Genomic DNA, 25915 nt, shown 5'->3' with positions numbered 1-25915 from the left:
TGGGAACACAAACTAGTATACAAAGGATCCCAAAACACCTTTTTATCCAGTGAATCTGTGCTGTGCAATCCATACAGTACAAAATGCCATGATAATGTGTTGGGACGGCATGTGAGTGGGACCACGTCTAGATCATAAAAGATGGGATACTGTTGTTCAGACAACAAGGATTCATTAACTCACTTCCCACATACAGAAAAGGGGAGCAAAGGTACCCTAGGTGGAAGCAACAGCATGTGCTAAGGAAGGGAATCCATTAAAGAAATGCAATTTAGGGACTGAAAGAAATTAAATGCATCTAATAGGATCCTTTAAAGAGAAGAACATCAGAAGACACAGATTCAAGACAAAAGCTTATAGTAGTGGTGAACATGACTTACAAATATGACATCCATTTCTGGGGTTAAGTTTTCATCATTATGTCTGATTCAGAAATCACTCTTCACGTAATTTCTGAGCAAATACTTAACATTGTAAGCCTCCGTTATATCACCTTTAAAATAGGAAGTAGGTAATTTGATCTATTTCAAAAGTCATTATGAGAATTAAATTAGATCAGATTGTTTAATCAGTGGTTCATAATAAAAGGGAGATTTAATAATGTTTGGGGATATTTCTCATTGTCTTGACTATAGAGATAGGAAGGCTACTATTGATTTGGTAGGTAGAGATTAGGGGTGGTCTTCATATGCTGTTATGCACAGGACAGCTTTGTAAAGCAAAACTTATTTGTACCAAAATATGAAGAGTCTTGAGGTTAGGAAGCCCTAACTTAAACGATCTCTGTCCTGGAGCATGAAGTTGAAAAATGCAATCCAGGAAGAGAAGAGGGGAGGGGGAGGAAAGAAGGAAAAAGTAAGAGAAGTAGAAAAAGAAGAAGGATGCTATACATCCAGAAGCCAGGAGCTTCCTGTAGCTGCTTTCTGCTCCTGTGAAGGCCAAGATACCGCCATTGGACAGTGCCCTCACTTGCGGCTCCTTCCCGTCCTTCTAGGTACAAATTAGTTGCAAAGTGACTAGAAAATAGTTACAAACTGGGAGGCTCCAGAAGGGAAGTTGAACACCTGACCAGAGGGAAATTTTATAAAGATAAGTTTTTATAAACTGTCTTGGTAACTGCAGTGCATGCCCACTCCATCCTATTCCACAACTATCTTAGATGTGAGACTGATAAATTGGGGATAACATAATAGCTATGCTTGAAGACTGGTAGTTCATATATCTCGGGTCTAATGAACCAGGTACGTGTTAAAAATGGGCCATCGTATGCCTATAATCTCAGCAATTAGGAAGCTGGGATATCACAAGTCAAAAAGCAGTCTGGGCTACATAGGGAGAAGACTTTGTCTCAAGAGGAAAAAAAGGAAAGAGAGATAGAGGGAGGGAGGGAGGGAAAGGAAAGAGGGAGAGAATGGAGAGGAGGAAAATAAAGAAAGGAAAGGAAGAAAGGAGGGAAGGAAGGGAGGGAGGGAGGGAGGGAAGGGAGGAAGGGAGGGAGAAGAGAAGGAAAGGAAGGAGGAGAGAAGGAAGGGAGGGAGGAAGGGAGGAGGGAAGGAAGGAAGGAAGGAAGGGAGGGAGGGAGGGAGGAGAGAAGGAAGGGAGGGAGGAAGGGAGGAGGGAAGGAAGGAAGGGAAGGAGGGAGGAAATAGGGAGGGAGAGAGAGAGGGAAGAAGGAAGGAAGCAGGGAATAAAGGAGAAAAAGAGGGAGGGGAGGAAGAAGGGAAGAAGGAAAGGGGAAGAGGAAAGACCACAATACACTAAAAGTTCTCATGTAGAGAATTCGATAGTGGTGTGGGGGGGGGGGGACACCTCTGAAGGGCCGGTGATCCAGAAGACGACGGTCTGATAAAGCCAAGAACTGCTGGGGACAAGAACCAAGGGCACCCCGGCGTGTCTACCGGATCAGTGGTCACATGACCTGCTTCAATTGACGCTTCAGTCGACCACACTCTGGCAGAACAAAACACAGAAGCAAGGCTCTGCCAACACAAGCTTGAGCCACAAACCAGAGAGCAATCGGCATGTATACACGAAGTGGAAAGAGTCATTTGTCAGACATTGGTTTATCCCAGCCACAGGCTCCTATGTGGTGGTATCATCTTCAAATTACGAAGGACGGTTTGATTCTATAGCTACCCAGGCATGCAGAGCACCAGAGAAGGATAATAACCTATGTTGACGAGTTAGCGTCTCAGTAAGGCAAGCCAATTAGGAAATGTGTTATTTAGGATGCTGCCTACATTTCCAGAATCAACTCAATTTTCTTGCTTGAACTGGCATCTCAGGAAAATGGATAAATGCTAGAGTGAGATCGAATTGGGTTTCAACACTAGTTTCACCATGCACGGGCTCTTCCTTCTAGGAAAAGCTTTTGAACTTCTCTAAACCTCTGTTCCCTTAACTCTACAATGGGGGTGATAATTGTCACTTTGTAAAGTTGTGGTAAGGATTAGAGGAGATGGTTCAGGCGGAATTCCCACCACCACATCTTGCACCAAAGTATCTTGGGTAAATACCAGCAGAGTGATTGTCATTGGTGCTCAAAACAGGAATAATTTATTTTACTTTCACATATCATCCTCTCTGGAAGCAACAGAGCAAAGGTCCTGTCAGTCATATCACATGATAACAGTAAGCTGGAGTGCACGGGCTTACTCTGAACAAAAACTGTAGTGCATGAATTACTCACGATTCTTAGATATGGCCATAAGAATTCTTTAGTTTGATATATCTATTAAAATTCTCCTTTTTTTCTCATATACTTCTTACCACTACTGTCAGAAGTTTTTCTGGCAGGAAGGATCTTAACTCTGTAACCCAGGCTAGCACCAAACCAGCAGCAATCCTCCTGCCTCAGCCTCCTAGATATTTTCTTTTGAATGCTTTGCCCCTGTACACTTCTCTTTTCTGCTCTGATACTGGCCAGCCATTGACAGCAATCTGTCAGCAATAGCAGCCCCCTGGCAGATCCTTCGTGTCAATCAGCAGTGGTTCCGTCTCAGTAACTACAACATCAAAATAAACCCATTCCTTTCAGCTTAGAAGTTAAGCCATCCCTAAATCTACAATTTGACCATAACTGCCTTAATGAAAACAGAGCTTAGTAAAACGCAAGTGAATTTTATATAAGTAGGGAGAGTAGCCACGGTTTCAGACACTAAAGAGAGAGGAAGTAAGGAAATATGAAGTTAAGTGGCAGTTTGCTACTATTGATTTATGACTTGGGATGTGCAGGTATCCCTTAGGAAGTGAAACAATAAAATGCACTACTGCCATTAATATTTTTGGATACTTACAGTGTGCCAGGCATTGTTTTAAGCCTTCCACATACATTAAATTGTAGTGACTGTATAAAGTAGAAACCAACGACACCTTCATTTTGCAGATAAGAAAAAGAAAACATTCATAGGCCAAGTACCAACATTGCAGTTAGCTGACACAGAGATTCAGATACAGGTCTGGGGTTTAAACCCAAGCAATGTGGGTTCAGAAACTTCGTCTACAATCCAGCGCCGCTGGATACAAGTAAGAAAATGTTGCGTATCAGACAGTGTTAAGGAGTCTGGACAACAACCCATTTCACGAAATATCTTAGGTAATGGATCACTCTGTGCTAGTAACAATTTAAATGTGTTTGCTTCCACTGAATACTTATGCTGTATTGTAAGGAGAGAAAAGAATAAAGAAAACTTATAATTCACTGTGCTGAGGCAGCCCACATCCAGAATTTGATGATTGCCATTGTCTTAATGAGTAATTTTTTTTCTTCCAAGAGTTTAACATTTGTACCAGGAAAGACAATGAGGTTCTGTCCAAGTAGTTGAACTTAACTATAAAGGGGGCTCTCAAATTGTTCTAATTTCCATTGCCTTGTTTTATTTAATTCACAAATTTCTCATTTCCTCTTGAGTGAACAAAATTTAATTTTTCGTCTCTTAGCCCACAAGCACCATCTAGTGGCAAAATGGGATAACTGCAGGTCAGTTCCAAGCGAAGGTCTCTGTTTTGCTGTATTAACAAGGCCCATTCCTGGCACGCCAGTCTGAGGCCGAAAGTACTATATGGTTTGGATTTTCATTGTTCTAAGGTTGTGGAAACCGGTATCAGCCTGAAAATGCCAGTTTACTATGAAAATCATCTTTACTGGTCTTTCTATTCTCAGTGACTATAGATGACTATTCCCGCACAGTGCCAACATCTCAGGATGGTTTCTGATGGATCCTTTTGGCTCTGTGTCGCCCCACATTCTGCTTTTCCCCTCTTTACTTCATTTGTCACACTATGAGATTTTTATTATCTGTTTAAGAATTTCACACAGTATGTTTTGATCATATCCACTCCCCTTCTCCCCCTCCTCTTAGGTCCTATACACTCAGTTAATCATTTACTGAGGATGAGATCTCCCTCAAAGCCCTTGTTCCAGTAGACTGAGACTTTGGAGAAATAGATTAAGTGTTACGGTAGGCTTTAAGGTGAATTAGTCATTTGTGGTCGGGAGGCACAGATGGAATTGGATGCTATTTTGTAGTTTCGATGAAAGGTGATGAAGACATCTCATTCTGGAGTGGACGTTGTCTTAGCTGACTCTCCCCTAAGCCACCTTGCCACATTCACTGATGATATCCACTGTATCTGTAAGACTCATTGATTTGTGCCAACTGCATACTGAGTGCTCAGGGCTCGTGGGCTAATCTAAACACCCTCGAGTCACTGTCCCTACTGGCAGACACATCTAACAAGACATAGCTGAGGGGGTGGGACTAAAGGCAGGTTTCAGTGGTAGAGCATTTCCTAGCATGTGCAAGGCTCTGTGTTCGACCAGCAGCACTGCAAAGATCAAAATAAGAGAGAGGAGCATTTTCTTTCTAAATATAATCATGCCATACCCATATTTGCATAATACCAATTGCACAATTGAAATAACTAAGATATCAATCAAAAAAATACATATGAGAATTGACGTTAAGTCGAGGAGAAATTAAACAACTGTAAACGATGAAAGAAGAAAATCAAAAATAATTCCTGCGCTTAAACTAAGTTAAAGAATCGTTTAGGCTTTGCTATAATCTATAAAATTGCCTGAAAACTTTAGCTGATACTTACAAATACATTTTATGCAAAAGAGACTGCAGCATTTCTAAGACCTCAAACTTTAAAGCAACATGATATTTTAAAAGTGACATGGAGCTATATAAATGGTATTTTTTTTCAAAAAAAGCAAAAACATAAAAAGAGCTCAACATTATGGAAAAATAAAAACAATAAACTTGGATCTTTAATCTGCATTTAGAGTATGGGAGACATGCATCTTCAGAGACAACACCATAACAAAAGAAGAAAGGAGAAATGTGTTTCCAGATCCCAGATTCCTTTGTTTATTTAAAATATCATTTTAAAAACTACTCTAAATTAGAAGAATTTAGATGTGAAAAAAGAACAGAGGATTTTTGTAAAAGACCCGCTTACCTCCAAAATGTGCTCAGGACATTCTGAGTCTGTAATCAGCCGCCACTGAGGCATCAGGAAGAACCAGAGGACTGCCACAATGATGGAGGTGAGAAAACATATTTCTCATCAAAAATATCAAAGAAGAGATCTCACAAATAATGCTGATCAAGCTCAACTCCATTTCTGAGCAGATTATTAAAAGTTCAGACTATGAAATACGAAAGGGGGATCCCTGTTTAGTGTGGATCAGATTTAGTTCCTAAGCAACAAGTGCTACCAGAGCTAAGTCATTTAGCTTTGGTATGTGTATTGTGTAAGTTACTTTTCTATATCTGTATACTTTTAGAAGACACTGGACAGAGTTCTAAAGATATCTCCCTGGTAGACTAGTTGGGATGAGGAGGATCAGTGGGAGGAGGAGAGACAAGAAGAGAAAAGGTCATGAATAGGACTAAGATGAACATATATGTGTGTGAAAGGTCATAATGAAATCCATTGTTTTTACAGCTAATATATACTAACTTTTGAAAGTATCATCTTTTTTAAAAAGGTATCCACCTGAAAAAAAAGTGAGGAAATGAGAGTTTGACATACTGCATTTATTACTGTCTCTACCTAATTGTCTCAACAGATCAAAGTCATCTTAGAAAACAGCCACAGCACACGTTGTTCACTTTTGCTCTGATCTCTACACAATGAGGCTGTCTTTTTGGCCTCAGTGAATGCAGCGAGATGGTTGACGTTACACCAGCAATGGACACAAAACTAAAAAGATCGGTCAACTCAGTGGATGTCAAACTCAGGGGCCTGATCTCAAAAAAGAGAAAACTGGCCCAAGTAGTCAAGATTTTGAAAATTACAGAACTATAAATGGAAGCAAAACAGATTGTCAGCAACATCTGTGGAAAACGGTTTAGGGTTTTAGTTAAGTTCGACACAAGGAGAAAAAGGATCAGAAGAGTTAACCTGCCTACAGACTGTATCGATAAAGAAGTCACTCCTAATTAAGAGATGTTCTCCAGAGTGTTTGGTTCCTGGTAATTCTTACAGGAATGTCCAAGAAAAAAACTATTCTTACATTCGTATTTAGTAAAAAGAGGGCCATGGTGGACTTTCAAGAGTGATTTCCCTCAAATAATCAAGGTGAAAGCCAACAGCGAAAGTGTTCAAGGTCTTAAGAGAACATGAGCAAAAAGGAAATCACTCCTTTGTCGTTTTGATTCATAAACAAAATAAAATAGGAAGCTGGAAAGATGGCTCAGCGGTTATGAGCACTTGTTGGCCTTCATTCTGCTCCCATCATTCAAGCTGGCTAACTCACAGCCACCTGTATGTCCAGTTCCAAGTGATCCGATATCCTCTTCTGGCTTCCTACACACACACACACACACACACACACACACACATACACGCATGCACATACATCAAAAATCAATCTTTTAAAAAAAATTTAAAAAATGAGTGCAGAATGTAAGCTAGAATTAAATTAATGTTATTAATTATTATTATAATCATGATTTAAGCACTGATAATACCAGTGATAGAGAAAAAAAACTATAATTAAACTCAAGCACTATGTGCCTACTACCCCTAGATTACCATCCAGCTTCCTCTATGCTGTGCTTCTAACAGTCAATAATTTTTGGAATATATTTTTGTTTTACATTTATTTTATGTAAAAGCCTATGAGACAGACAATGCTTCTGTTAAAAAAAAAAACTATCATTTCTGCTTTAAAGAAACATCCCTGGGCTGGAGAGATGGCTCAGTGGTTAAGAGCACTGGCTGCTCTTCCAGAGGACCCAAGTTCAATCCCAGCACCCACATGGCAGCTTACAACCGTCTGTAACTCCAGTTCCAGCGTATCTAATACCTTTACACCAATGCACATAAAATAAAGTTAAATAAATTATTAAGGATATATTTTTTAAAAAGATTTATGTTATAATAAAAAAAAAAAGAAACATCCTATGTAGGGAGCAGGGAACAGCACGAGACAGAGGAGAAGATCAAAGAATAATGGAAAGCCTAGAGACTAAAAAGGAAGGACTGGGCAGAGAAAAAGACAGAGATCTTACCCAACCCAGGCGATACTGTAGGCTTTTGAATTTCCTGGTAAGCTCAGCAGTTAGTGCAAGAACAACATGATTTTGTAGTTGAAGTGTTTGTAACACGTTGAAGTGCTGTGTACACTTAATTATATAATAAGGTGAAGAGTGGCCATGAAAGGAAAGGGAAAGGAAGGCAAAAGAGGAAAGAGAGGGACTCAAGACCCAAGATCCACCTGCACTTCAAATGCATAGCTCTGATTTTAGAAATGAAACATGTGACCCTTCTGACAGCAAATGGAAAGATTTTGTATTTCTCCAAGTTATAGAGAATCTTTGGGAGGAAATGGGTTCACCAAGCGCATGCATAAAGTTAAGCAAATGAACTGTCCTTTGCTTCTTTGTTTAGTAGCCTGGAGACTTCACAAATTACAAGTAGTTCCCATCTTAGCAAGAGACTGTTCCCATAGACAATCAGTTCAGACACCGCCGTGCTGTGTTTCAAATGCCGCCAGATGGCCCGGGTTCAGATCCTGATTCCGTCATCTGCTTAATTAATTGGACTCATATCTGAAAATGGGACACCTACAGAAGGGTTGTTCTGCTGTGGTTAACGAGCTGTAACCTGGAAACTCTTCCAAACCATAGCCAATGCTTAGTGAATGCTTCATAAATGTTAGCTGCTGTGATCACCTGCACCCGGGACTGGAAGACAGAAAGGGAGTGAGCTCATAGGTCTGTGTGACCAGAAGGAACAGAAACACCACACCACTGGGGATCAGAACACTTACCCACCTCTCTGTGTGAATAAGAGGAAACTTCTCTAAGTCACCTCAAAACCATATGAATGCCAAAGGACTCACTAAACCAAATCAAAATAGTAAAAAAGGAAGAAGAAGAAAGAAACTACTTTATTAAGTTTTAAAGTTCCATGATCAGATAACAATAAGAAATCCAGTTCAACATATCTTTTCTTCTTGGTGATTCACAGTCCAATTATCAATCAAGTGACTGTAAAAAGAAAAGCATACCACTTTAATCCAACATTTTCAAAATGTATGTTACCCATAGAAGCCATTTTTTTCTCTTACCTGCCATTAATATCCCTCTGTTGGGGCAAGGGGCGGGGGTATGGGGGGCTTCTCTAGGTTAGTCACTTCTCAGATATTCTGAACTAAAGAACAAACAGAAGCCATCCCTAGGCAAATAAAAGCAGAGGGTTTTCATCATACTGCTCAGGGAATTATAGAAATGCTATTCATAATTTGAATATTGGTTAAGCCATGATTGTCATCCTTACTCAACCCATTCAAAGTCAGAATAGCAATGTTAAAATAAAATCTAAAGCTCCACCGCTTCCTTTTTTCAGCTTATATTAGCAAACCCACTATAAATAATTTTGCATCTAAGCAAATTACTATTGACTTTAATGAAGATTAACTTGAGAACTACAGAGTGTATTAAAGGACTTTAGCTGTTCCTTAACAAAACCAAAATTATTTAATTGTAAAAGAAAGGGAAGCTTTTAACTGTTCTTGAGTGGAAAAAATGGGAGTAATATTTATGGTAGCCCAGTGATGTTTGTACAATGCATGCCAGTACAATGCATGCTAACTCTTGTTAGTTCTGCTTCTGGGAAGAACTGTTCATGGGCTAGAATCTAAACAGATGAGACGTTGTAGGAGGGCCCTCATTATTCCAATAAGTCTTTATTTGGAGACTTTTAGCTCTAATTTCCCTTCTTAAAACATAATGGAGCTTTGAAACAGCAAGCTTTCTTATCCCCAATGAAACTGCAAGTTTTAGTGTGAAGATTCCTGAAGTACATGTGTACATGTATGGAACTGGGAAAGAGCAAAATTTACTAATAGAAAATGATTTCGAAAATAGGAAGGCAAATGGGGGGATTTAATTGTTCATAATTTTTGTTCAAGCCTTCACTTAATCCTTTAATTCTGAATGAGTCCATGGTCAATATACCCAACCTAAAGGAGTAGGTCCCCTTAGCACCTCGTTTCCCATGGTTTCAGTTACACAGACGTAGACACAGTCCAAAGTTACTAGTATAGTCCCTAATTCTTCCACTTCTTTTGTTATTACTTGGGGGGTTGTTTTGTTTCATGTGGGGCAGTGTCCTATAACCGAAATTTGTCTCAAACTCGCTAAGAAGCCCATGGTAGCCTTTAACTTCTCATCTTCTTGTCTCTGCTACCCAAGGGCTGTAGGAACAGGTATGCACTACCAAATTAGGCTTGTCTTGACTCTTTCAAGAGAGTGAGCATGAGCACATAACTTTTAATATAGAATATTATTTTAATTATTGTATTTTATTATTAGTTTTTGTTAATATCTTACTTGCCTAATTTATAAATTTAATTTTATCACAAATATATATATATATATATATATATATATATATGGCATGGGGTAGGAAATATGTGTATGTTTGTGTCTGTGTATCTGTGTGTGTGTGATTTGGTATTATCCATGGCTTCAGACATCAACTGGAGTCTTAGAATGTATTCTCTACAGATAGGTGTGGCTCAAATAGCACAGTGAATAAAGCGTGCAGGAGCTCTGTCCCCTTGGAGCTTTTAATGCTTCATAGATAAACACATATAAAGATAGCTGATCAAGAGCAATAAGGGTTCTGAAGGTGAGATATTTTGTATTCTGAGCATCTATAATGGAAAAATTGACTCAGACAACATGAAGGTCAGGGACCATTTCTCCAAGGAAATGTTAATGGAGTCAATGGGTCAAAAAAGCCAAGCATAACAATGCATGCATAAAGTTCTACCTACTTGGGAAGCTGAAGAAGGATTCGTTGAGTACAGGAGTTCAACATCAGCCTAAGGAAGCAATATACCAATTGTGCCCTCCCTCTGTCTCTCTGTTTCTGTCTCTCCATCTCTGTCTCTGTCTCTCTCTTTTCCTCTCTTTCTCTGTGTGTGTATGTGTGTGTGTATCTGTCTGTCTGTCTGTCTCCCTTACATACTGTTATTAAAATTATACCATGGAGTGTTACTCAGCTGTTAAAAAATAATGCCATGAAATTTGAAGGCAAATGGATGGAACTAAAAAAAAAATCCTAAGTGAGGTAACCCAGACCCAGAAAGACAAACATGGTATGTACTCACTTATAAGTGGACACTGGCTGTAAAGTAAAAAAACAACCAGGCTACAATCCACAGCCCAGAGAAGCTAAGTAAGAAGAGGGCTCAAGGGGAGACCTATGAATCTCCCTGGGAAGGGCAAATAGAACAAGCATCGAAGGTGGAGGGGACTAAGGGGGATGGGAACAAAAGGGATCAGGTTGGGGAAGGATGGAGGAAGAGAGTACTGGGAGAGACAACTGGAAATAGGGGGATCTCAGGAATGAGATAGAAACTTAGTACAGCAGAAATTCCCAGGAATCTACAAGGGTGAACCTTGCTAAGCTTCCTAGCAATGGGTGATATGGAGCCTGAATTGGCCATCTCCTGTAACCAGGCAAGATTTCCAGTGGAGGGGTTGACACACAAACCCAGCCACATAATTAGACTTATAATTTGCCCTACCTACAAGATATGCTAGGGTAAAGGTGGCACAGAAATTGTGAGAGTGGCCAACCAATGACTGTTCCAGCTTGAGAGCCACACCATGAGAGGGAGTCTACCCCTGATACTGCCTGGAAAGCCAGAACCCAAAGGCTGGGTAGCCCAGAGACCTAGGATAGAACCAAACATGACTAGCCAAAAAAAAAAAAAAAAAAAAAAGTCAATGAAATGATTCCTAATGAAATTCTGCTATACTCATAGATTGGTGCCTAACCCAACTATCATCAGAGATGCTTCATCCAGCAATGATGGAAATAGATGCAGAGACCCACAGCCAAACATTAGGTAGACCTCAGGGAATCCTGTGGAAGAGGGGGAGGAACGATTGTAGCAGTGAGATGAGTCAGGAACGCCACAAGAAAACCCACATAATCAACTAAGCATGGCTCATGAGGGCTCACAGAGATGGAACTGACAACCAGGGAGCCTGCATGGGAAGAACCTAGGCCCTCCACATATATATTACAGTTGTGTAGCTTGGTCTTCTGTGGGGGACTCGCCCCCACTTTTTCCCCCAGGGTACTCTTGAGCAGGGAGAAGTGAGAAATATTTAGATAAAAATGTAGAGGAAAAAGACAGATAGAAACACAGATAGCTTCAGCCTCGGGAGGGCCTGGGTCAAAACCCACCAGCCCCTTCTGTCTCTTCTAAAAGGCCATTTATAGAAATGCCAAGGGGTGGAGCAAAAGACCTCCCCCCAGCACAGCCAAGTGCAGACCCTTCCAAACACCTGGTAACCATGCATATGGTCCATCCATCTTCTATGCAGCCCTGCTGTGTAAAGCAAGCTCAGATCTCACTAGGAAACCTTTGTAAACACCAACAGTCTTCTTGTAGGACTCCTAACAGTGGGAGCAGGGGCCATCTCTGATTCTGTTGCCTGTTTTGGGGACCCTCTTCTCCTACTGAGTTGCCTTATCCAGCCTTAATAGGAGAGGAAATGCCTATTTTTACTACAACTTGATATACCATGGCTGGCAGATATCCATAGGAGACCTGCCCTTTTCTGAAGAGAAAGGAGGAGGAGTTGATGGGGGTGGGGCAGAAGAGAGGTAGGGGTGAGGGCCTGGGAGGAGAGGAAGGAGGGGAAACTGCTGTTGGGATGTAAAAAAATAATAATAATTAAATTTAAAAATTAGTATTTAAAAACAATTAAAGAAAAGCTAAAAATAACTGTACAAAAAAAACCAGAAGAGCCTGTCAGGAAGAAGTCAATATACAGGCAATGCTTTGTGTCATTGGGGTCCTGGGTAGGTGGCTGCTTTGTTTTCTGGGAAAATTAAATGGCCAATTGTGGCTCAATAATGCCTGGCAAAGAATAGTGTTCCGTGTCCAAGGGTATTTGCATGTTCCGTCTTTAAGCTAGAAATTCTTAGGCAGAGAAGAAGAAGTTGTATTTGCACAATGTTGACATTTTCAAGTGGTAGCACAAGCAATAAAAAATATTCTGTGATAAGTAGAGCTTGCCGGTGCCCAAGAATGGATCAGCCATCCATTCTTCCATGAGAAGATGAAAATGGAGACAATGGAAAGAAATTAAAAGGAATTAAGGAGTAAGATAGAAGAATTGTCACAAATAAGGTGGTGGACAATTTTGCGGGAGGGAGCTGTTTTGTTTTGAAGAACTAAGGTTATTGTCAGGATTCTGCCATAGCTTGTCTTCTACTGCTGTATGACAAATTATTCAGAACATTACTTATTGTTTTCAGGAAGTCTGGACAGGTTCTTCTCCTGGTAATCCTGCTCCGTGTACAGTGGGCTCACGCAGCTGCTCTCAGCAGATATGCCTGACACAAAGACTCTCCAAGGTTCTATATTGCCTCTCGTGACTCCATCAAGCATAACGTAATAACATAACACAACACAACATAGCATGACAAAATCTGCTCCTGTCTTAGTGTGGTTTTATTGCTGTGCAGAGACACCATGACCACAGCAACTCTTATAAAGAAAACGTTTCATTGAGGTGGCTCGCTTACAGTTTCAGAGGTTCAGTCCATTACCATCATGGCGGGGAGCATGGTGATGTGCATGCAGGCAGACGTGGTGCTGGAGCTGAGAGTCTTTCCACCTTGACTCAGACGTAACAGGAAATTGACTGACTGTCACATTGAGGGAAGTTTGAGCAAAAGACACCTCAAAGCCAGCCCCCACAGTGACACATTTCCTCCAACAAGGCCACACCTCCTAATAGTACCACTCTCTTCGGTGGCCATTTTCTTTCAAACCACCACAGCTCCCAAGACGGGACTTTCCTTAAGACCTAGTCTCAATGCACTAATACTAATCAAGTTTTTTTTGGGGGGGGGGTATGTATGTCACTTGTCATTCTTGTAGGCTAACACAAGCCATATAGTCAAGCCCAGAATCGAAACCGAGGAATCAGCATTTGTGAAAACAAGTGTTCTTAAGATATATGCATACACGGTCACCAAAATGCCATTAAAAATATCGAGTCTCCTTTCCTCATTTCTATAAATGTGTATTCCTGTGCTCTGCCAGAGAGCAGGAGTAGATGCTATAAGTGTTGAAGTGCCCTTGGTGTTGAATTGTTCTTTTGAAAAAGATCCAAATACTTTGTTAGAAGTGGTTGAAATTAGTGTGACATTTTGATTATCTGTAATTTCAATGACTTAAGTCATCTCAATGGCTTATCATATGAATAACTATAAAATTAGCTGAATTCTCACTCTTAATCTGTTGTAAGGGAACAGTATCAAAATAAGGCTCAATCCAAGAACTGAAATTAATGGGAATGAAGATATTTGTGGTGATATATTGTGTCCCCCAATATACCGTGCATCCTAATAAAGCTTATCTGAGGATCAGAGGAAAAAGCCAGCCACTATATTAAACATAGAAGTCAGGCAATGGTAGCACATATCTTTTATCCTAGCATTCGGGAGACAGAGATCCATATCTCTGTGAGTTCAAGGCCACAATTGGGGAACAGAGCCAGGCATGGTGACACATGCCTTTAATCCCAGCACTAACCATAGAGGTCTGCAGGTCTGTACAGACAGACAGGAAGTGATGTAGCTGGGAGGAGAGAGGAAGTGAGATGCAGAACAGAAAGGCATATAGGCGTGAGTATACAGGAAGTAGGTCTCTTTGGCTGAGGGTTTCCAAGTGGTAAGAACGTGGCTGGCTTCTTTTTGCTCCTCTGATCGCTCAGTTTTTACCCCAATATCTGGCTCCAGGATTTTTTTTATTAATAAGACTGTTTAGCAATTCACCCTACAGATATTTACTAAGAATGAGACTAAACACAATTGGGAGTATTGGTGTAAGTATCTATGAAAAGTTCTCAGCTGCTTCTAGTGGTGGCTCTGAAGGGACTGCCGTGGGGCAAGACTATCAGCGGGTTAGTCTTATATTAATCAAGAGAAGCTGGACCCTTGTCTGCCTCTGTACCTTCCTGGTACAGACACAGGGAACCCGCACAGGCTGCTGCCCTTCCATGGGCAGCTGTCAGTAGCCTTCGTCATAGGAAAAGCAGCTAAGCAAAGATATGTAGCAGGGGCTTGGGAAACTGTGCCCCAGGTGCTACACCAGCCTTGAGATGAGTCACATTGCACACAGAGCTCTAGGCATGCCCAGGACTTGAACAAACCCTTCGTGACAAATGGTAACTGCTTCACCTCCTATGCCAGATCTCATACAATTCCTGGTGGAGCCCAGCTGAAATTGAATGAGGAAGGAAATTCTGACTAAACTGACCCCAAACTACATCACTAGACCCACTGGCGATCAGAAATGAGGCTGCTTATTGCCTAATAGGCTGATCTTTTGAGGTCAAAACTAGCAGGCAAACAAGACCCCAGGAGATACACACGCTGGTACAAGTGAATTGCTGGTGCCTGGTTTCAATTGACTCAATGTTTTTTGGGTTTTTTTTTTTTTGTTTTTTTTTTTTTTTTGTAAATTGAGCAGTCTGTAAGGCAAAGAACATGGTGTTCTCCCTTCACTCATGCTCTGACAAAGGCTGAGTGAAGAACAGATTTCGAGAAATACCGGGATTTTTTTTCTTTTTTAATTTTGCCTGAAAACAGAGTCTTAAATGGGAGGTTAATCTATGTCAAAATCAACAAATGAGGGTACACAAAACACCTCAGCAGGCAGAGGCACTTGCCAACAAGCCTGACAACCTGAGAAATATCCCTGGAACCTCTGTGGTGAGAGGGAAGAACCAACTCCCATGGGTTGCCGTCTGTCCTCCACACACGCACTGTGGCGTACACAAGTACGCATACACAGTCACACATGCGTGCAAACACAGTAAAAAAAAAAAATAAGTAAATAAAAGAAAAGAATTTCATAAGCCTTAAGGCCATCTGCTAGTTTATAAACTGATTTTGAAATATAAAATATCGGGGCTGGGAAGAAAGCTCAGCAGTTCTAAGTGAACACAGTTCTTGTTCTTGCAAAAGACCCGAATTTGGTTCCCAGCGCCTATCTCAAGTGGCTCACAACTACCTGTAACTCCAACTCCTGGGGTTCCCGTGCTCTATTTTGGACTCCAAGAGCACCTACACTCACACATAAACACACACACACACACACACACACACACACACACACACACACACACGAACGCACACACACAGAGTCTGATCATGGTAGATTGCATGGGTGGGCAATATCACTCCCAGAAGACATGTTATTTAATGAAAATCTAATTGCCAGACATGGAATACCTCCCTTTAAGTTATTGTTCAAGGAGGTCCCAAAACAACACAGCTCTTGCCATTGCTCTTGGTTGGTCGCCATAACTAAAATGATCAGACCCTGTTGCTGAACACACCATACATACACTTGGTTTGCAGGACACCAAAAGTAAATCACAAACTGATGGAGAGTCTCTTGCCCTACCAGCTAACTTGCATAGTTCCAGGAGATGCTATGCAGGCTGCTGGGGAGAAAAGACATCCGTGGTCTTACTCAGCCCTGTACTCATCCATGCTAGATAAGCGTTCTACCAACCAACCTGTCTCCCTAGCTCCAGCTTCTAGTTTGAATTGCAGCTCACTGCATCTCTTCCAAAAATGACACATCCTTTGAGATTCTCCACCCCCATCTTTAATCCAGAAAAACTATGATGGTCTGTGTCCTCCTCCATCTCACCAAGGTCTCCTTAGTTTCTCCTCTTATTCTCCACCCTATCTCATGGCATGTGAAAGGTCCCTGATGCTTATCAATGGCCACTTCACTCTCCCAAGCCAGGTTCAAATACAAGGCCCCCTCATCCTGCAGAATACCTGTCATGCTGCTTCCCTGTGTCCTTGCAGTCTGTTCTAATGCCATACTCACATGGTATGAAAAAGATTGAATCATGGCAACTGTAAACATATGTGTTTGTCTTTGTTTCATTTTACTTAACTCCCTTCATTTCTGGAAGGGATATTCTTCCAGGGATCAAAAGGCTTATGCATAATATTGGAGTCATGACATTTACAGAAATGACCAAGCATTTACAATTTGAGGGAAAGATATGACTTTTGCTTTTCTATTACAAAATTACAGGATGTTTGTGGTAATGTTTTTTCTGCAATTTCTCTAGTGAAAATTGCAGCTAGTAATGTACAGAGGAATTGCTTTTTAAAAACTATTTCATGAGTAATACATCAGTAGAGAAAAGTTGGATGGCCTAGAAATGCTAACTTGTGTTCTTAAAACAAGAATAATTATCAGTAGAGTTGTGTTTTGACCTTTCTGTCTTTGTTTCGTGTGTGCTCCAACAACAAATTAATGATTCTTCTCAAATTTTGGCTGTAGATGTAATACCAAAGCATTGCTGATAAATGACTTGAAATTAGATGATAAGGCACTTTTTAATCCTCACAGGACAAAGGAAAAATCCTTCCCAAACCAGTTCAATGTCTCACTAAATTTCCTAAAATACAAACTTCTAAAGCAATTCTGTTCAACTCAGCAGATGAATTAAATAAGTCTTTATTAAAATCTCTTTACTTAAAACAATTGGATGAATTTCGGGCCAAATTATTTAAATAGAGTGCCTAGTATTTCCCTCATGGGAATAGCACTAGTAATAGTCTCATATGAAGGCCATTAAATTTTTTTTTTTTTTTTTGGTTTTTCGAGACAAAGTTTCTCTGTGTAGCTTTGCGCCTTTCCTGAAACTCATTTTGTAGACCAGGCTGGCCTCGAACTCACAGAGATCCACCTGGCTCTGCCTCCCGAGTGCTGGGATTAAAGGCGTGTGCCACCACCGCCCGGCTAAATTTTTTGCCCTAAATATAAATTGAATAGGAGAAATTTTTCAGAATATTTTGAGCTTATCATGCCCTCTGCCTTATGTAGTTCCTCTACCCCAATCCAGATTTATTTCGGTATCATATAACCCCTTTATTTTAACCAAAGAATAGAGGAAAGAGGTCATAACATGAGAAATGGCAAAATACATCTCCAACTGGACAGACGAAGATCCAGGACCTCTCTCACTCCACCCAAACAGTGACAACATGTCATTGGCTTTTCCATCCCACTTTGCCTCCAATGTGTCCCCAGAAGACAGACATGGACAAGGAAAGACCCTAGCTTAAAGTCCAATTTCTGTCTCCAGGGAAAATTTATGACTCAAAAGAGGGATTAAGTTCAGTTGTAGGAGAATAAAGCCATATTTTGGCACATCTGAGTTTGTGGACTGTGAGGGTCAAAAATCTTCAGCAAAAAGCTGGGCTGAAATAGATGATCCAGAAAACTTTACGGGTCAAACCCAGCCGGGAGGTGTCATGGGAAGGATCATGTGACATGAAACCCAGAGAGGTGAAGGTTCTGCTCTTAAAGATGAAGTGTTCTCAGGGGTCAGGCTTTTGTGCATGAGGCAAAAGGGCAGCAGCTGGGGGAGGTGTGATGGGTCAGTGAGCGAAGACACATGCCACCAAGCCTGGCATCTTGAGTTCGATCCCCTGGAGAGAAGCACCTCCTGAAAGTTGTCCTATGACCTACACACACACACACACACACACACACACACACACACACACACACACAATTATGTTTAAAAATAAAAATTTTTTGGGTTTTTTTAGGGGGGCAATTTTTCAAGACAAGGTCTCACTATATAGCTGTCCTGGAACTCATTCTGTAGACCAAGCTAGCCTGGAACTCACAGAGACCTGCCTGCCTCTGCCTTACAAGTGCTGGGATTAAAAGCATGCACCACTATGCCTTTAAAAGGTTGTTAAAAAATTTTTTAAATAATAGTAGTATACAAAAGAATGGATGAGAACACAACTGATGACGATTACCAGTAACCTTCCTCAAGTTAGAGAAAAATGGTAGGCACTCTGGAAATTAATGCTTTCTCGTCACTTTGAGGGTGGATGACATCTTTTGCTGAAAATATGACTTGGGTTTAAAATATATATTTTTAAGTAGCTTTGTGTGGCATGATTCTTCCCTTTCGTGAATGCCACCCTTTTTTAAATTCTTGTTTAGCAGAAGTCAACAGAGTGGTCACATGGATTTTACTGCCAGCCAGATCTGGATTGAAGTCCTGTGGCCACTTTCGGTGATAGGATGCACTGAAGCCCGAGGAGGAAGAGAAGATGTTGGCCAGCACTGAGTAAGCATTCATTAACCACTCATTAATATTCCTGCTATACATTTGATGATATGAGCAGAGTCTTTCTATCCAGAGTCAGAAAATAATAATAATAATAATAATAATAATAATAATAATAATAATAATAATAAGACGAGCATTCAGATCATGGGTTCTGAACAGAAGCGAATGGGAAACAGAAGTAACTATCTATCCATCTGTTTCTGTTTCCTTCCCGATGCTGAGACTAAGAGACTGACCAACAGCAACTTAGGGGAGGAAAGGATTTATTTGGCTTTTACTTCTAGATCACTGTCCATTATTGAGAGAAGTTGGGCAAGAACGTAAGGCAGGAATCTGGAGGCAGTAACCATGAAGGAGCTGGCTGGCTGGCCCTCTAGCTTGCTCACAGGTTCACATTCAGCTGGTGTTCTTATACAGCCCTGTATCACCTGCCTATGGATGGTGCCGCCTAGAGTGGGCTGGCCCTCCTTCATGATGAGTAATCAAGACAGTCCCCCACAGCCATGCTCACAGGCCAATCAGATCTAAGCAACTCCTCAAGTGAGGCTTTCCTCTCAGAGGACATTAGGCTGTGTCAAGCTACAATTAAAGATAACTGAGGTAACCTTTTTCTTCCTTACATAGTTTTAGATAGACACGTGTTGATATTTATATAAACTTAGATATAAATGCCCTCATGCTTACTTTATCAATAGGTAGCACTCTAGAAATGAAAACATGGCCCAGAGTGGTTCATTATGCAGAAAACATGCTACTCTGCCACGGCCACCCTTGGCTTCAGAATCCAGCTTCTTCAGCCTTTCATTGGGGCTGAAGACCTGTGGTTTTCTTCAGAACATCCTCTAGGCTTTCAGTACTGAGTTGGAACCACTGAGTCACCCAGACTTACGGACTGAGCAGCTACCGAGTCCTCGGCCTCTCCAACATGCAGGCAGCCATTTTGCACTCCGCAGCCTGAGTGACACAAGCCAAATCCCTTCCAAGTATACATTCATTCTACCAGTTCTGTTCTTCTGAATAACCCTATTACACCATGCTGATTTCTCTACCTCTATCATAATCATTTTATTCAATACCTATCATGTCTATTTTCTTCATCCACCTTAAATGTAAAAGCTTTAAATATTAGCTACTCCAATTACTGTCTCATACATCATCACTATGTTGCCAATGTAAATAGCTAAACTGGTCTAACTAGTGAGGAAAAACAGGACTTTAGCTCAAGACGTGATCTCCTAAAGTTTAATAACGAGAATTTTGAATGCTTTGAAATTCACTTGAGACCCTTTTTGCTGCTTTGTTGATGCAGTAGTTTTAAAAGCTTTGCTTAGCAGTTTGTTTTCTCCTCGTCAATTAGCTGATGCTTCTTTTGAGAACCGAATGAGCAGCTGGGTTGTGCAAGCTGCTACCACTGGAGTGAAGGACTTGGGTTTGGGATGATTGTGTGTTAGGGGGGGTACATGTGTTTCTTACCATTTCTTACATTCTGACCCAATATTTGCTGGCAAAGCACTCAAAAATTGGCAAGAGCTCCAAATTAGGTACTTGAACTACTCTTCCTAGCTATACTAAGAAACTATCCAGCTTTCCAACACTAAAATGCCTTACTTCATGCAGCTTGTGTCTCGAGGGACTACAAAATTTGCCTCTAAGTTAGATGAATATATGAGTTATGAGTTATTAATTACAGAATAAAGCTCGGGGACCAGAGAAACTGAACAAACCCTGAAGCCGACTGATACATAATATATTCCACATTTGTATTGGATGAGAGACTACACTGAACTATAAAACGTAGGGTCATGACTTGGGTGGAATCAGAAGAGTGAAGATTCATTTTCTAGTCACTATCAAACGCTTACTTATATTCCCTGGCTCTGTGAAGCTTTGACACCTGCTGCGTAGAGGAATTAGTGCTACCTGTCTTCTCTATTCTAATGCCCAGAAGAGAAAAATCTATGGAATGATAAAGCATATCTGTATGTAGAAACTAAGATATGCAAAGACATAAATACATATGTGTATAGAGGCTTATGCAATTCTTACTTAGATGAGTAATTAAAAAACAAATTCCCGCCGGGCGGTGGTGGCGCATGCCTTTAATCCCAGCACTCGGGAGGCAGAGCCAGGCAGATCTCTGTGAGTTCGAGGCCAGCCTGGGCTACCAAGTGAGTTCCAGGAAAGGCACAAAGCTACACAGAGAAACCCTGTCTCGAAAAACCAAAAAAAAAAAAAAAAAAAAAATTCCCAAATGAAAACAGATGATCAATAAGACAAACAAATCAATGGTAGCATTCAGTTATTTGGAGAGTAGAACGGATTGTAGGATACAATGGATAATACATCATTACACACACACACAATTTGTTAGTGTGGCTTGGATGTGATTTACCTTCCAAAGGTCCAGTCTCAGGGTCTACTAAGCCCTTTTAGGATGGATACCTAGTGAAGGTAATCAAGTCCACTCTAAGGAATGGATTGCTGCTGTTCTAGGGAGTGCATCAAGTCTCCGAAGGTTAGATTCATTTACTCAAGAACGGGGTCTTATAAAAGCATGAGCCTTATTTTTCCCCCATTCGCTAGCTTCCTGCCTCCCACTTGGGCTCCTTCTTAAGGCTGGTCACTGTGCTTCTCTGCCGTTAGATGCCAAGTCAAGTCGTTTCAACTTTCTGGCCACCAGTATCCTGAGCCAAATAACCTTTGTTCTTTATGAAGTATTCATTCCTAAGTATTTTGCTAAAGCGCTCAAAAAGATCTAAAAGAGTTGAATAAAAAAATGTAAAAGAATAATATGCAATGAGTCACATCTATCAGATGTATGACTTATCAGGAATGGAGAAATGAAACGGGATTTTATAAGTCATTTTTGTGGTTTTTAGATTTCGCCACAAATAATAACCCAAGACCATCAACCTTTCGAAGGCATTTTTGTTATTTGGGTGGTTTCTTTGGTTTGGTTTTTGAGATATAGTCTTATGTAGTCTGGGCTCATTCCAAACATGCTAGATGGCTGAGCCTGGCCTTGAACCCCTGATCTTCTTGTGTCTACCTCCTCAGTACTAAAGTTGCAGGCATGAGCCACTACTCCTTTTGGAGAGTTAACTTAAGGAGTTAAATACTTGAAAATCTTTTAAAGAATCTCTTAAAGAACTTGCACAATAAAGTTAAGCAAAACCAACTGGATCATGAACTAGATGGCTAAGGATGGCAGGCGCATGTGCGTGTGCATGCATGCGTATGTGCGGGCATGTGTGTGCGTGTGTATTATCAATAACAAAAGTAAATAAATCTTAGTGTGATTGCTTATTTAGCTTTTTTTCACTTTTTGATACTAGTTACTATGGATCTCAGAACGGCCTGGAACTTGCAGTCCTACTGCGCAGTCTCCTAATTGCTACTGTTACAGGCATGAGCAATGCAGCCTGGTCCTGTTTTGCTGTCCCTGCTTTCTTCATTGGAAGGGTTCCTAAAAGCCGCTGCAGCAATAGAGCACAGTCTTTTTTCCCCACGTGGTTTTTGAGACAGGGTTTCTCTGTGTTGTTTTGGTGCCTGTCCTGGATCTCGCTCTGTAGACCAGGCTGGGCCTCGAACTCACAGAGATCCGCCTGGCTCTGCCTCCCGTGTGCTGGGATTAAAGGCGTTGCGCCACCGCCACCCGGCCCAGAGCACAGTTAGGGCCTAGTGCTTGTCTTTAGGATGAACGCCAGACGCTGCCCTCAGGGTTAGCTCCCAGGACTATGCTGCCTCCCTTTTCCCTTTCTGTAACTTGAAGGGGCTTTGCCCAAAGGAAGCCAGGCCTGGCGTCCTCTTTGCCCCTCCCTTCCGGAAGTCACCAACCAGTAATGACACAGAGACTGCTCCAGGTGTGTGGACCCTGAGTCGGTCTCCCTTTCCTGATTCATGGGTCTCCGAAGGAGTCCCAGTTATACACAGCAGCAAAGCCCTTCCCTGTGCCTCGAATAGCCCCTCAGGGAAAACAGAGGTCCACTAACCATTGACAGATTCGGGTGAAAACCAAGGGATCCTGCTGAGTTACAGCTCCTCATTTGCCCCAGCTTCAGAAAAACAAAAGCCTCAGCCTTCAATTAGGCAAATAGCTTTTTTTCTTCATGTAAATATGATGTGCCATAAACTAAAATTGCCATGCTTTAGATACTGTAAGTAGTATTTAAACCACCAAGAAAGACATCAGAGCAGACCGCGGTTTCTCAATCTTGGCACTACTGACATTTTGGGAAGCTGATCATACCGTGCACTACACAGTTCAGGGAGTGGTCCCGCACATGCAGGATGATCATTCAGCAGCATCCCTGACCTTTTACCCATTGGATGCCAGTGGGACCTGACAGTTCTGATAACCAAAAATATCTCTAGATACATACCATCAAAAGGCACCTGGAGAAAGAAGCAAAATCGCCCCTCCATTATTTTTAGATTCAAATTGGATTTGGAACTACTTTTCAAAAATTAACTTGCTACTTTCTAGAAACACCTACAGCTACTTTAAAAGAAGGAAAGGGGCATGAATAAAGATATTGTTTAACTTCTTCTGATAGAACTTTTATGATAAACCTCAACCTTGAAGTTACTAGTGATCTCAGCTCCATTAGTAAATTGCATTTATTTATAAATTTATTTTTTTGACATTTAAAAGGAATCTTTGCTGCTCTAACATCTCCCCTCTCTCCTTCATCCCTCCTCCCCCTCACTCACTCATCCTTTATCTCAGACACAGCAAAATAACTTGCTCATCAAATCAACAGATCTTGTGCTTGATAAACTTGGTAAAGATGAGAAAATTTTGCACTGGTAATCTTCAGATTTAGAGATAGTTTTGTATGAGTCAATGATTTTTTTTGTTTTGTTTTGTTTTTCCAATACTAGGGATTGAACCGAGGACCTCAAGCACACAAGGCAAGCATTCTACCAATTAAGTCATATCCCCAGGCCTTGTATGGGTTAATAATTGCTTTGAGAGACTTAGTACCAAATGGAGAACATAGAGAGACAGAATTCTAATAATGTACTACATTTGTCTCCACTTAGCAGCTTTTGAAATAAAGGTAAAGTCACAAAGAAAATCTAGACTTCTATAAAAGATATGTTTTTACTGGTTCTTAGATATAACTAAAAATACTGTTGCCACTTTTGAGTGTCATCAAATTATATAAGTTTTGAAAAACAATTCAGTCTTCTAAACAATGAAGAGAGATTAATTCTACTTATTACAAAGTAAGTCTTCCTCCAGTGTTAATAATGAGTAGAACCATTCAATTTCAGCTCTTCGTCATCAGAGATAAGTCTGTATCACTTTGAAAACATGATGAACTCATTTATTAGTCAAATGACTGCATTCCATTCAAGAGCAGTTAGTACAGTATCACACATCATAAATTGAAATTGGAGCCATCTCCAATTGGCAATGGGGCTTTTAAAAATACAGCTAATTATTTTTAAGTTACCTTTTACTGAACATACCAAGCAAATTGTTTCCAGCATCTCTGAAAGGCTATATAGTTCTTTTACATATTAAAATAGAAGTGAGAAAATAGATCTTTGGACTCTAGAATCTAAAGTACTGTCTGATAACCTGAAACAGATTTGTTGTGATTGTTCAGACTATGGATGAAATGCAAGAGGACAGGCCAGGAGTTGATAAAAGTTTCAAATTAGTCACATTTGGTAAAGGAAAAAAAAAACTAAATGCAGGTGTCTGCAATGTTCACACGGCCTTAATATTTTTCAGACCAAAATACATCCTGAAATCTTCAACATTCAACTTCTGAACTCATTTTTCTGGGTACTGAAAGGGAATTTAAAAATCCAAGAGGGCTGCATCTAAAATGAGGCTGCTCTTTCACTGTTTACAAAATACTTTTAACTATAAATAGATAGGTGTTGAAAATTGTCAATGCTTTTTGAGGATCAGGGGTTGCTGATCTTCCAAATCTGTTGGTTTGCGGGGCTTCTTTGGGGCCTGGAGAGCTTGGCTCATCCACTCATGCTTTATTTATCTGTTCCTGCAACTGAAGACACCAGCTTGATCTTTACTATTCACTTCTGGTAGGAGTCTCGAACTTTGGCCTGCAGAGCATCACATGTCTTCTTGGCGTCACCCAGCAGCATGGCTGTGTTGGGTTTGTAGAAGATGGGATTGTCCACTGCAGCATAGCCAACACCAAGGGACCTCTTCATGACAATGACCTAAAAACCAAAGAGAGAAGAGATTCTATTCAACAGGACCTGTGCGGTGCAGAGTATTGCCTTTTCCTGCTTTCGTTGTTCTTTTAATTGTATATTACTTTTTTTTTTACTTTTATTTATTTATGTGGCATATGAAAATATAAATGCACAGTTAAAGGGTACAGGTAGTATCTCAGTACATGTGGGTATTATTCATTACTTAAGTCAGGTAGTACATGTCCATCTCCTCTGACATTGGTCATGTTTTTATGGTGGGAACAGCCAAACTACTTTAGTCCAGCTTTGTGAAATATACAAGACATCATTCAGAACCCAGTTGTGCAAGAGCGCACAGGATTTCTTCCCTGAGCGTGAAAAAGACCTGTCCCACTACTAATTATTCAGTACAGATTATTTTTAAATGTATGTTTACATTACATTAATGCTCATTTTTAATCATGCTCTTGTGCCCGTTAGAGGAGAGTTCTTGTTAAAAGTTTATCTTTACGTGATAAGATTACAGTGATTTTTCATCCTTGCGCTTCTTTCTACAGAGTCTGTGAATAACATATTCTAATCAGAAAAATAACACTGTGAGGTCATCCATTTTTCTATGAATAAGCTAAAGAAAACAAATGTAGTGCATAAGCTTCCACGTGCAAATTCTCACATACATGTAATTGAGTGGGGGAAGTGGTACGATTCTTGTCTATCACTTCAGTGTAAACTAAATCAGAAAGTTCTAGGACAAAGACACGTCAAAAACAAAGTCATTTCTCTCAAGGATGGAGCTAATAGAAGATGTCAACCAAACACAATGATGGGGGTCGGCTGATCGGGAAACACTGACATAACATAGACAGACATACTGACATTTACTACAGATTCTGCTTTCCTGCAAATGTCAGGTTGGTTCTTAAGAAATTAAAAGCCTCTGCATGGTCTTCTGGAATATATGATCTATTCAAAAAAATGGAAGCAGTAAGAATGTGCTCATGCATTATATGACATTAGCACAATAATGCAACTCGGAAGTCTTTCAAACA

The 25915-nt window shown here is 40.6% G+C and overlaps 1 protein-coding gene across 4 annotated transcripts in view; it reads right to left on the bottom strand.

Moving 5' to 3' along the window:
* Positions 1-23993: 23993 nt before the first annotated feature.
* Nnt (nicotinamide nucleotide transhydrogenase) overlaps positions 23994-25915 on the bottom strand; it is a 91973-nt gene continuing 90051 nt past the window's right edge. For all 4 annotated transcript variants that reach the window (XM_059276094.1, XM_059276096.1, XM_059276095.1 and 1 more), the window contains exon 22: positions 23994-24890. In XM_059276094.1, coding sequence (XP_059132077.1) covers positions 24741-24890 — 150 coding nt within the window. In that variant the 3' untranslated portion in view covers positions 23994-24740. The remainder of the gene's footprint in view (positions 24891-25915) is intronic.

The sequence above is a fragment of the Peromyscus eremicus genome, chromosome 11, assembly GCF_949786415.1.
Source record: "Peromyscus eremicus chromosome 11, PerEre_H2_v1, whole genome shotgun sequence".
Classification (NCBI taxonomy): domain Eukaryota; kingdom Metazoa; phylum Chordata; class Mammalia; order Rodentia; family Cricetidae; genus Peromyscus; species Peromyscus eremicus.
This window is presented reverse-complemented; position numbering and strand designations above follow the sequence as displayed.